Genomic DNA, 13,220 nt, shown 5'->3' with positions numbered 1-13,220 from the left:
GGTCCATCTCATAAGGGTCATAAAACAAGTGCGGCCATCATGATTTTCACACCCATAACAAGTGTAGTCACAAAACCACCTGATCTGAAGTATAGTCCCCGTATCAGGGTAAGGGAAGGTTAGTTGTTGGCTCCCCCCACAGCAATTGGACCCCCTGCAGTTGCAGGGACTCCTCCCCTCTAGTTACACCCCTACCAACCACACCAATGGACAGGTAAGTATTAAACACCCTATACTAGACATGCTGGTGTGTATTGTACAGATTTACTATCAGCTCAGGTGCACTTTCAAATGTATGTGCACTGATATGTGACATGCGGTAACAGTGGCGGACACAGCCAGCAGTGGGCCCCTGTGCAAAATATCAATTGTGGGGCCCCCTGACCTGCGGCGCGGTAAGCGCGCGGCGGCAAAAAATGGGCGTGGCGATAACCTTCGCGCACCGTGGCAAAAATGGGTGTGGATAGAACCTGCGGCGCCTAGCGCCGCGGCAAAAAAATGGGCGTGGCAATGACCGGATAAGGGCGGAGCTAACTGTAATTTAAAGTGATCCCGGGGTGAGAGTGATATGGAGGCTGCCATATTTATTTCCTTTTAAACAATACTAGTTGCCTGGCGGCCCTGCTGATCTATTTGGCTGCAGTAATAAACTGAATTACACCAGCAACAAGCATGCAGCTTAATCTTCTCAGTTCTGACAATATTGTCAGAAACCCCTGACCTGCTGCATGCTTGTTCAGGGTCTATGGTTGAAAGAATAAGAGGCAGAGGACCAGAACGGCAACCAGGCAACTGGTATTGCTTAAAAGGAGAGAAATATGGCAGCCTCAATATTATTCTCACCTCAGGTTCCCTTGAAAAGTGCAACGCAAAGACAATGGGCCCAAGTTTTGGTGACCCTTTCCCCAGAAAATTCACATAATTGTGCAGGTTTTCTCAAGAAAATACACATAATGTGAGCAGATTTGCCCAGAAAATACATTCAATCATGTCGGCACATTTGCCCAGAAAATACATTCAATCATGTCGGCAGATATGCCCAGAAAATACGTGCAATGATGTCGGCAGATATGCCCATAAAATACGTGCAATCATGTCGGCAGATATGCCCAGAAAATACGTGCAATCATGTCGGCAGATATGCCCAGAAAATACGTGCAATCATGTCGGCAGATATGCCCAGAAAATACGTGCAATCATGTCGGCAGCTATGCCCAGAAAATACGTGCAATCATGTCGGCAGCTATGCCCAGAAAATACGTGCAATCATGTCGGCAGATATGCCCAGAAAATACGTGCAATCATGTCGGCAGATATGCCCAGAAAATACGTGCAATCATGTCGGCAGATATGCCCAGAAAATACGTGCAATGATGTCGGCAGATATGCCCAGAAAATACGTGCAATCATGTCGGCAGATATGCCCAGAAAATACGTGCAATGATGTCGGCAGATATGCCCAGAAAATACGTGCAATCATGTCGGCAGATATGCCCAGAAAATACGTGCAATCATGTCGGCAGATATGCCCAGAAAATACGTGCAATCATGTCGGCAGATATGCCCAGAAAATACGTGCAATCATGTCGGCAGATTTGCCCAGAAAACACATGCAATCATGTAGCAAATTTGCCCAGAACATACATGCAATCATGTGGCAGACCTGCCCAGAACATACACGCAATCATGTGGCAGACCTGCCCAGAACATACACCTGCTAAAATAAATAATAAAAAAAAAACATTTACTCACCTGCAGCAGCAGACCTCCTGTCCCAGCCTCCATCCGGCGCGCAGCTCCCATGGGTGGTTGGGTGGATAGGTAGCCTGGTGGGTGAGTGGGTAGGTAGCCTGGTGGGTAGGTAGGTAGGCAGCCGGGTGGGTAGGTAGGTAGCCCTTAGCCGGGTGGGTAGGTAGCCTGGTGGGTGGCTGGGTAGCCGGGTGGGTGGGTAGCCTGGTGGGTGGCTGGGTAGGCGGGTGGGTGGGTAGCCTGGTGGGTGGGTAGGTGGGTGGGTAGGTAGGTAGCCTGGTGGGTCTTTAGGTAGGTAGCCTGGTGGGTGGGTAGGTAGCCGGGTGGGTGTGTAGGTAGCCGGGTGGGTGGTTAGGTAGCCGGGTAGGTAGCCGGGTGGGTGGTTAGGTAGCCGGGTAGGTAGCCGGGTGGGTGGTTAGGTAGCGGGGTAGGTAGCCGGGTGGGTGGGTAGCCGGGTGGGTAGGTAGCCGGGTGGGTGGTTAGGTAGCCTGGTGGGTAGGTAGCCTGGTGGGTAGGTAGGTAGGCAGCCGGGTGGGTAGGTAGGTAGCCCTTAGCCGGGTGGGTAGGTAGCCTGGTGGGTGGCTGGGTAGCCGGGTGGGTGGGTAGCCTGGTGGGTGGCTGGGTAGGCGGGTGAGTGGGTAGCCTGGTGGGTAGGTAGGTAGCCTGGTGGGTCTTTAGGTAGGTAGCCTGGTGGGTGGGTAGGTAGCCGGGTGGGTGTGTAGGTAGCCGGGTGGGTGGTTAGGTAGCCGGGTAGGTAGCCGGGTGGGTGGTTAGGTAGCCGGGTAGGTAGCCGGGTGGGTGGTTAGGTAGCCGGGTAGGTAGCCGGGTGGGTGGGTAGCCGGGTGGGTAGGTAGCCGGGTGGGTGGTTAGGTAGCCGGGTAGGTAGCCAGGTGGGTGGTTAGGTAGCCAGGTGGGTGGTTAGGTAGCCGGGTAGGTAGCCGGGTGGGTAGGTAGCCGGCACGATGGTTAGGTAGCCAGGTGGGTAGGTAGCCGGGTGGGTAGGTAGGAGGGTGGGTGGTTAGGTAGCCGGGTAGGTAGCCGGGTGGGTGTGTAGGTATCCGGGTGGGTAGGTAGCCGGGTGGGTGGTTAGGTAGCCGGGGGGTGTGTAGGTATCCGGGTGGGTAGGTAGCCGGGTGGGTGGTTAGGTAGCCGGGTAGGTAGCCGGGTGGGTAGGTAGCCGGCAGGGTGGTTAGGTAACCGGGTAGGTATCGGGGTGGGTAGGTAGCCGGGTGGGTGTTAGGTAGCTGGGTGGGTAGGTAGCCGGGTAGGTAGCCGGGTGGGTGGGTAGCCGGGTGGGTGGTTAGGTAGCCGGGTGGGTGGTTAGGTAGCCGGGTGGGTAGGTAGCCGGCACGGTGGTTAGGTAGCCAGGTAGGTAGCCGGGTGGGTGGTTAGGTAGCCGGGTAGGTAGCCGGGTGGGTGGTTAGGTAGCGGGGTAGGTAGCCGGGTGGGTGGGTAGCCGGGTGGGTAGGTAGCCGGGTGGGTGGTTAGGTAGCCTGGTGGGTAGGTAGGTAGGCAGCCGGGTGGGTAGGTAGGTAGCCCTTAGCCGGGTGGGTAGGTAGCCTGGTGGGTGGCTGGGTAGCCGGGTGGGTGGGTAGCCTGGTGGGTGGCTGGGTAGGCGGGTGGGTGGGTAGCCTGGTGGGTAGGTAGGTAGCCTGGTGGGTCTTTAGGTAGGTAGCCTGGTGGGTGGGTAGGTAGCCGGGTGGGTGTGTAGGTAGCTGGGTGGGTGGTTAGGTAGCCGGGTAGGTAGCCGGGTGGGTGGTTAGGTAGCCGGGTAGGTAGCCGGGTGGGTGGTTAGGTAGCCGGGTAGGTAGCCGGGTGGGTGGGTAGCCGGGTGGGTGGTTAGGTAGCCGGGTAGGTAGCCGGGTGGGTAGGTAGCCAGGTGGGTGGTTAGGTAGCCGGGTAGGTAGCCGGGTGGGTAGGTAGCCGGCACGATGGTTAGGTAGCCAGGTGGGTAGGTAGCCGGGTGGGTAGGTAGGAGGGTGGGTGGTTAGGTAGCCGGGTAGGTAGCCGGGTGGGTGTGTAGGTATCCGGGTGGGTAGGTAGCCGGGTGGGTGGTTAGGTAGCCGGGGGGTGTGTAGGTATCCGGGTGGGTAGGTAGCCGGGTGGGTGGTTAGGTAGCCGGGTAGGTAGCCGGGTGGGTAGGTAGCCGGCAGGGTGGTTAGGTAACCGGGTAGGTATCCGGGTGGGTAGGTAGCCGGGTGGGTGTTAGGTAGCTGGGTGGGTAGGTAGCCGGGTAGGTAGCCGGGTGGGTGGGTAGCCGGGTGGGTGGTTAGGTAGCCGGGTGGGTGGTTAGGTAGCCGGGTGGGTAGGTAGCCGGCACGGTGGTTAGGTAGCCGGGTAGGTAGCCGGGTGGGTGTGTAGGTATCCGGGTGGGTAGGTAGCTGGGTGGGTGGTTAGGTAGCTGAGTGGGTAGGTAGCCGGCAGAGTGGTTAGGTAGCCGGGTAGGTAGCTGGGTGGGTAGGTAGTCAGGTGGGTGGTTAGGTAGCCGGGTAGGTAGCCGGGTGGGTGGTTAGGTAGCCGGGTAGGTAGCCGGGTGAGTATGTAGCCGGCAGAGTGGTTAGGTAGCCGGGTAGGTAGCCGGGTGGGTAAGGTAGCCGGGTGGGTGGGTAGCTATCCGGGTGCGGGACCCGACTCCTATCCTCCCTCCCTCACCTCGGGGGGCCCCCCTCCCGGTATGCGCGGCGGCCGGCGGGAGAGCAGAAAATACAGGAAGTCTCCGGCCGGGGCTGCAGCAGACGCTAGAGGCAGCTGCCGCTTGGTCTCCCGTGTCTCCAACTTTGTACACTGCTCGCTACTTCCTGGTTTAGTAGCGAGCAGTGTACAAAGTTGGAGAGACGGGAGACCAAGCGGCAGCTGCCTCTAGCGTCTGCTGCAGCCCCCGCCGGAGACTTCCTGTATTTTCTGCTCTCCCGCCGCATGAGGGGGGGGGGGCCCGAGGTGAGGGGGGAGGACAGGAGTCGGGGCCCCCCAGGTTAAAAAAAAAATAAAAAGTAGAGTTTAAAAAAACCCCAGCAATACTTAATGGGCCCCTGAAGCAGGGGAACTTCAGGGGCCCTCGTGCGGCGGCACGGCCTGCACGGCCGTATGTCCGCCACTGATGCGGTTGTATGCACTAACTGTGTTGAGCAGAATTAGGTGCATGAAGTTTTATGCATGATTATTATTATTTATTGTATTTATAAACCACCAACATGTTACACAGCGCTGGATAAGAAATACCTGTATATACAATGATACAAGAATGACAGACATAACAAGGTTATACAACATAGAACAAAGTTATACAAGGCAAACGGTACAAAATACATGATCATGCAATATGGGCTGGTTAGGTAGGCCAGTAATACAAGTATGAGGCTGTCATAGGACAGGTGCACATGATCCTGTAGATTACACTACAGTAGGGAGGACCCTGCCCGAGGCTTACAATCTAAAGGGTGGGGTGGGAACACTAGGTGGGGCTGTTAAATAAATATTCAGTAGATAATTACTGTGTGTGTGTGTGTGTGTTTGTAGGCCATCTTAAAGAGGTGGGTTTTAATGGCTTGCTTGAATGTGTTGAAGGAGAGAGAAAGTCCGATGGGAGGTGGAAGGGTGTTCCAGAGGATGGGGGCGGCTCTTGAGAGAATCTGCAGGTGCGCATGGGAGTGGGAAATGCGTGGATTAGTGAGGTGAAGGTCATTGAAGGAACGGAGGAGGCGACCTGGTGTATACCTGTGAACAAGCTCCGAGAGGTAGGTAGGGCAGCTTTTGTGCACAGATTTATACGCCAGGCATAGAATCTTAAAACTTATCATGAGACGGATAGGGAGCCAGTGCAGGGATTCACAGAGGGGAGATGTGGATGCGGAGCAGTGCGAAGAATGGATGAGTCTTACAGCCGCGTTCATCACTGATTGAAGGGGGTCAATGCGTTTCAAGGGGAGGTCAGAAAGGAGGGAGTTACAGTAATCAAGGCGGGAGATGATGAGGGCATGGATGAGCAGTTTGGTCGTGTCCGGGGTTAAGAAGGGGCAGATCTTGGAGATATTACGGAGGTGGAAATTGCAGGCTCTGGTGATGTTTTGGATGTGGGGGATGAAGGAGAGGTCAGAGTCCAGGGTGGCACCCAGACAGCGGGCCTGGGAGGTAGGGGGAATGGTTGTGTTGCCGATTGTGAGGTGGAAATCTGGGAAAGGTGCAACAGCATGGGGTGGAAATATAAGGAGATCAGTTTTGTATAGGTTAAGCTTCAGGAACCTAGCAGACATCCAGGAGGAAATTGTTGAGAGATATGAGAAGACCTTGTTCATGGTAGAGTTGTAGAGCATTATGCATTGCATTTAATCCATTCTGCTCTATTCATTGTGTAATAAGACTTTATGCAAGTTATTATGATTATCGCAGTTTAATGCATACACCCCCTGGTGAGATAAACAATGAGTAAATAGTATACTTGTCCTAATAACTTCTCTGAGGTCCCTTTCTATGTTTTGCATTGCAAGAGCTGAAAAAAATAGTTGAAAAATAGCAAGTGGAATCCAGAAGCTAAACTCTTTGTTTTGGCTGAGAAAACACTGCTGATGACAATAAAGGGCTGTAAATTTTAAACCGCTATTATTCCTTTTGGGTACAGTTAAAAATGGTGCAGAGTGAATAATGGCACACCGTTCTGCCAAACATAAAACACTATTTACCGTTTTAATGTAATTACATTAAAACGGTAAATAACGTTTTATAAGAGATTTATTAGCAGAACGGTGCGCCATTGCAGGGGGGCTAGTGAGGCAGCGGTGGTCAGAGGAAGGGGTGGGGAGGCAGCGGGACACTAGGCAGCGGGGTGGAGGGAGGATTAGGTAGCATTAGTATACATTACCGTGTCCCGGCCAGCGATCGCTCCTTCACTTCATAGTTATCTTGCAGGAGTCCTCATCAAGCCAATCAGCATGCGGAAACTGAAGCCGCATGGTGATTGGCTGGATGCAGGACTCCTGAAAACTAACAGAAGAAGTGAAGGAGCGATCGCCGACCGGGACTAGGTAATGTATCCCTCACATACATCCTCCGCCTAATCCTACTCCCTGCACCCCGCTGCCTGTCCCGCTGCCTCTCCCCTCGACCCCGCTGCCTCTCCCCCCGACCCCGCTGCCTAAAGTTTTTAAAGATATAAAACGATAAATATCGTTTTATGTTAATTACTCCTGCGCCCTTTTTATACTGTTGGCGCTGTGCGCCATTTTTGCCTGTTCCGATTCCTTTTGTTTTGCAGTAGAGTTGGGCCGAACCTCTGATTTTAGGTTCGCGAACCGGGTTTGCGAACTTCCGCGGAAGGTTCGGTTCGCGTAAAAGTTCGCGAACCGCCATAGACTTCAATGAGGATGCGAACTTTGAAAAAAAAAAAAATTATGCAGGCCACAAAAGTTATGGAAAAGATGTTTCAAGGGGTCTAACACCTGGACCCCCAGGTGGAGGAGTGGGATACATGCCAAAAGTCCCCGGGAAAAATCTGGATTTGACGCAAAGCAGCGTTTTAAGGGCAGAAATCACATTGAATGCTAAATGACAGGCCTAAAGTACTTTAAAACATCTTGCATGTGTATACATCAATCAAGTAGTGTAATTAAGGTACTGCTTCACACTGACACACCAAACTCACCGTGTAACGCACCGCAAACAGCTGTTTGTGTAGTGACGGCCGTGCTGGACTGGTGCGCACCATGGCGAGAACAGGTATGCAGTGGCGGGTTCACTGAACAGAACAGGTATGCAGTGGCGGGTTCACTGAACAGAACAGGTATACAGTGGCGGGTTCACAGAACAGGTATGCAGTGGCAGGTTCACTGAACAGGTTTGCAGTGGTGGGTTCACTGAACAGGTATGCAGTGGTCGGTTCACTGAACAGGTATGCAGTGGTGGGTTCACTGAACAGGTATGCAGTGGTGGGTTCACAGAACAGGTATGCAGTGGCAAGTTCACTGAACAGGTATTCAGTGGTGGGTTCACTGAACTGGTATGCAGTGGTGGGTTCACTGAACAGGTATGCAGTGGTGGGTTTACTGAACAGGTATGCAGTGGTGGGTTCACTGAACAGGTATGCAGTGGTGGGTTCACTGAACAGGTATGCAGTGGTGGGTTCACAGAACAGGTATGCAGTGGTGGGTTCACAGAACAGGTATGCAGTGGTGGGTTCACAGAACAGGTATGCAGTGGTGGGTTCACAGAACAGGTATGCAGTGGTGGGTTCACAGAACAGGTATGCAGTGGTGGGTTCACAGAACAGGTATGCAGTGGTGGGTTCACAGAACAGGTATGCAGTGGTGGGTTCACAGAACAGGTATGCAGTGGCGGGTTCACTGAACAGGTATGCAGTGGCGGGTTCACTGAACAGGTATGCAGTGGCGGGTTCACTGAACAGGTATGCAGTGGCGGGTTCACTGAACAGGTATGCAGTGGTGGGTTCACAGTACAGGTATGCAGTGGTGGGTTCACATCACAGACCAGGTATGCAGCCAGGAACAAGCTAAGCCTAACTAATCTTTCCCTATGAGAGACAGTCTGCAGCAGCTCGCCCTACTCTCACTAATGCAGGCACACGAGTGACCGTAATGGCCGCCGCTGCCTGCCTTATATAAGGGGGGTGGGGCTCCAGGGGCTAGTGTAGCCTAATTGGCTACACTGGGCCTGCTGACTGTGATGTAGAGGGTCAAAGTTGACCCTCCATGGTGCATTATGGGGCGAACCGAACTTCCGCAAACGTTCGCCTGCGGGACGCGAACGCGAACCACGGAAGTTCGCATGGAACCGTTCGCAGGCGAACCGTTCGGCCCAACTCTATTTTGCAGTTGTGTGAAGCAAAGTTTACATCAGGCTGTCATGGCTGCTGTTTGGAATTCAGTCTCCTAATTTAAAAAAAAATCATAAAAAAATAGTTAAAGGTAACAAATAAATATGTTAAACATAACTGTTAATTGCCTTTACAGTAATAATGCCACATAGCTCCATAAACAGAAGTTGTACTATGGATTCAGCTTATAAATGTGTGTTTTATCCAGCATGTATAGGCCATGTTCTGAAGAGTTTTGCCTTACAAGAGAATCTCCTGGCAGTGATGTCAGATACCTCTCACACCCAGACGTATCCAAGTCTGAACGGGATCCGAGTCCTCAGCCTTCTATGGATCATCTCTGGACACACCAGTCAGCTGGCCAGCGTCTTTAATCTCGGTACGTACGACAATGTATTGTGCTAAAGCAATTCCTCTCTTGCACTTTTTATATGACAATGTACTCTGTACAGTGCTGCAGAAGATGTGAGTGCTATACAAATACATAGTTATAATATGGTAAGACATTAGACTATGATTATGGTAGGGATTAGACTGCGAGCTCCTCTGATGACAGCCAATGACATGACAATGTACTCTGTACAGTGCTGCAGAAGATGTTAGTGCTATACAAATACATAGTTATAATATGGCAAGACATTAGACTATGATTATCGTTGGGATTAGATTGCGAGCTTCTCTGAGGACAGCCAGTGACATAACAATGTACTCTGTACAGTGCTGCAGAAGATGTCGGTGCTATATTTATACATAATAATAATAATAATAATAATACGGTAGGACATTACACTATGGCTATGGTAGGATTGGATTGTGAGCTCCCCTGAGGACAGTCAGCGACATTGCTATGTACTCTGTAAAGAGCTGCAGAAGGTTTCGGTACTAAACAAATACATAATAATACTATGGTAACACAATAAACTAGGGCAGTTTTTAGGTTAAATTGCACCCAGGATGAGGGTGTAAAAATTGCACCCCACCCCCGTGGACTGGCAAACTTACTCTTTAAAGGACTTACTAGGCGAAATAGATCAAAAAAATTAAATACCTATATGAAATATCAATGCACGGAGGGCGCCGTCCGCGCCCTCTGTGCCTTTCTGCCGGGTCCCCGCATCTCAATGTGCCCCTCCGGCCGGTCCCGACCCCACAGCCCGGGTCGGGCTCTCCACGCTATAGGCCGTCTCCTGTTGCATGGATCGGGGGGAAGGCCCTAGAGCTGCACAGCCGCACTCGCGCATATGCGGACTGCACAGCCACGGCCAGCTCCGGCGGCCATCTTAGTGGAGGAAGGAGAGCCCGACCCGGGCTGTGGGGTGGGGACCGGCCGAGGGGGCACGTTGAGATGCGGGGACCCGGCAGGACGGCGCCCTACGTGCATTGATATTTCATACAGGTATTTAACTTTTTTGGGCTATTTCGCCTCGTAAGTCCTTTAAGCCTCATCTACACGTGTAGATGAGGCGGCGATCCGGCGGCTCGATTAGCCGCCGGATCGCCTCTTCCGCGTCCCCACACATGCCCGCCGCGTCCCCGCTCGCCGCACGTACGCCGGATTCGATTCCCTGCTCGTCCCCACCGGCGCCGCTTATCTTCCGCTCAATTCCCTGCCATTGTCCCCTTGCGGGGAGAGAGCAGGGAATCGGCGGAAGCAAGATCCGTCCTGTCGGATCTTATCAATCGAGCCGCATCAGCAGCTCGATTGATAAGGAACATCGCGGCCGTATCTACGCGTGTAGATGCGGCTTTAGTGGCAGTCACACAGCTTCAGGTCACAAGTAGATCTGCCTACTTACTAGTGACCAGCCGCTCATCCAGGAGGAACCAGGGACCAGGAAAACACACAGGCAAAGAGAGCCCGGAATGCCGACTCCTGCTTGGGCGCCTCACACTGACAGCCTGCAGTACCGCTACAGGACACCAGGTGTCATCACATGGTGGTGACGCGATGATGACTTGACGTCTGACGCAGGCCGCCCAGTAAGAGTCAAGGAAGGTGATCGCACTGGTAATCTTCTTCATTTGGCTGCACCGTGTGTCACCAGCTCCCTAGCGGTTATGTCCTTCTGTCTGCACCCCCCTTCTTCTACTTGCCGCTCTGCGCCCAGGGTGGTTGCCCTGCCCGCACTGCCCAAGAAACGGCGCTGACTATGGTAGGGATTACATTCAGATACTTTAATCTCCTTATCGGTATGCCTGACACTGTGTCGGGCATGCCGCTGCAGAGGTTTTCCAGCCGATCGGGACCCACCGAAATTCATTTACTTGTTGAATTGTAACCTTTAGATACTAGCTAGCACTATGCTAGCTAGTATTGTCTTCTGGCACCCTCCGATTGCCAGCAATCCCCCTTTGATCGCCCGCTGGATACATTACTACGCCGGGATCCAGCGATCAAGCAGCCTCCAGCTCAGCTCTGGTTTTCACTATGGAGAGGATGGGGACTGCGCATGAAGTCGGTGACGTCATGACGTCATGTACAATCCTCCCCATAGTGAAGACTGGAGCTGAGCGGGGAGGCTGCACCTATAGCGGGATCCAAGCAAGGTAATGTATCCAGCAGGCAATCGGGGGGATCGGGAAGGTCTGGCACACAATACTAGCTAGCCTAGTGCTAGCTAGTATCTAATAGTTACAATTAAACTATTAAAATAGGGCGGGGGGGGGGGGTTGGCAGGGACTAATAGTGCAAATCCTCCTGAGCGGCGTAACGCTCAGGAGGTTGAAGAGGAACTGTAGCGAAAATCTTAAAATTTAAAACACATACAAATAAGTACATTTCTTCCAGAGTAAAATGAGCCATAAATGACTTTTCTCCTATGTTGCTGTCACTTACAGTAGGTAGTACAAATCTAACATTACGACAGGTTTTGGGTTAGTCCATCTGTTCATGGGGGATTCTCAGCATGGCCTTTATTCTTCATATAGGCATTCCCTGAAAAAGATTTATACAATGATGCTGACCAGCCTTCCTCCTCACCGTACACTTTTTTGGCAGTTGGACGGAGCGACTATCATTCACTAAGTGCTTTTAAAAATAAAGAAAGCTCTAAGAACCCTCTATGAGAAGATGGGCTAGTCCAAAATCTGTTAATAATGTCAGATTTCTACTACTTACATGCTGCAATCATATGCTTTACATACATTTCACCTATCTGCCATCTCCTCCTGGATGTCCGCTAGGTTCCTAAAACTAAATCTAGACAAAACGGAATTTATGATCTTCCCACCCCGGTCATCCCTGGACCTCCCAGATGTGCAGGTCACTGTTAACCACACTACTATTCACCCTACCTCTCAAGCCCGCTGTCTGGGTGTCACCCTGGACTCCGCACTCTCCTTCACTCCCCACATCCAAAACCTCACAAAGTCCAGAATGGGGCCGGGAACTGTAGCGCAGTGTAATGTGCAGGGCCCCCACATGATAGGGTAGCTGACCGGGAGGTATGGGGTTAATAGCCAGGCGAGGAGGAGTTTAGGTTCCCGGGCTTTGGGAAAGAGCTAATGGGGGCGGGGGGGTAGTCTATAAAAGAGGGGGGCGGAGTTCTGGCCTCTCAGCAATAGAGATGGGAAGTTCGGATCTTTTCAATGATCCGGATGATTCGAATCGGATCATTGAAGAGATCCGGATCTTTGATCCGAATCTCGGATCATTTTACTACCGGAAGCATTCGGGGGTGAAATGAACAGCAGGACAGGTCTGTGGACAGGAGAAGGGGAGGGGGGTGGACACACAGAGAAGGGGAGAAGATGGACAGAGGGCAGGGAGTGGACAGAGAAGGGAAGAGGGACGAGCAGAGAGCAGAAATGTTTGCACGTAATACCCACATGCTGAAGTCATATACTTTACATATATTTCACCTATATGTTCATCTGTATACTTGAAAGAAAAGGTCGCACAGTGAAAGAAAGCATTCCCAGAAGATAAGTGCAGCTGTTTTGTGCCGAGTGCAGGAGGATTATATTGCCTTTCAATCACACTGTCTGCAAAGTTACTGAGCTGTGCTGAGCCAAAAGCTTCCAATGTGATCACTGTGCAGCACTGCGGAACAGACAGCCTATAATGAGCAGCACGTTATAGCCAGTATGTGTGCTCTACACATATCTGGCAGTGGCACCCATGTCCCCTCTCTCTCATCTACCTGTCTCCCTGCAAGGCTGGCTCCCATCCAACAGAGCGATCCATCTCTGCTCTGCTTCTAAGACCCCGCTGCCCGCTGAGAGGGGGCGTGTCGCTCCTGGCCCCGCCCCTTTTGCGATCCGAATCACTCATTTTGATGATTCGGATGATCGACTCATAAAATAGATTCGGATCAAAGATCCGAATCGTTCATGATCCGGACAACACTACTCAGCAAGTGTAAGGGAAAGCTGCCTGAGACTGACACAGCTTACCTCGCTTGCTTTTCCGATATGGAGGGATTGGAAGACTTGCTGGCCCGAGTCAGGGAGGAGGCGACGACCAGGGGCCCGACCTGGGTGCAGGTCCAACTAGCAGCCATGGCCCCCAGCACTTCCGGCCAGCCGGCCGGGTCCAAGAGGAAATCCAGGCCGCCCGAGCGGCTCAGCCCGGAGCACCGCCCGACACAGAGACGAAGCGGGAGCCCCCGAGGGGACCCTCCGGCACCCCCCGCCAAGCGCACATCAG

At 52.5% G+C, this 13,220-nt stretch overlaps 1 protein-coding gene across 2 annotated transcripts in view; it reads left to right on the top strand.

Moving 5' to 3' along the window:
- Positions 1-13,220, top strand: part of LOC137560222 (O-acyltransferase like protein-like) — a 90,670-nt gene that overhangs the window by 15,959 nt on the left and 61,491 nt on the right. The window contains exons 1-2 of one of the 2 annotated variants that reach the window (XM_068271857.1): positions 5,419-5,483; positions 8,781-8,951. In XM_068271857.1, coding sequence (XP_068127958.1) covers positions 8,837-8,951 — 115 coding nt within the window. In that variant the 5' untranslated portion in view covers positions 5,419-5,483; positions 8,781-8,836. Of the gene's footprint in view, positions 1-5,418; positions 5,484-8,780; positions 8,952-13,220 lie in introns of those variants that run through there. The other variant, XM_068271856.1, reaches the window with a different exon arrangement.

The sequence above is a fragment of the Hyperolius riggenbachi genome, chromosome 1 (genome assembly GCF_040937935.1).
Source record: "Hyperolius riggenbachi isolate aHypRig1 chromosome 1, aHypRig1.pri, whole genome shotgun sequence".
In the NCBI taxonomy this organism is placed as follows: Eukaryota; Metazoa; Chordata; class Amphibia; order Anura; family Hyperoliidae; genus Hyperolius; species Hyperolius riggenbachi.
The sequence above is the reverse complement of the archived record's forward strand: the minus strand, read 5'-3'. Positions and strand labels throughout refer to the sequence as shown.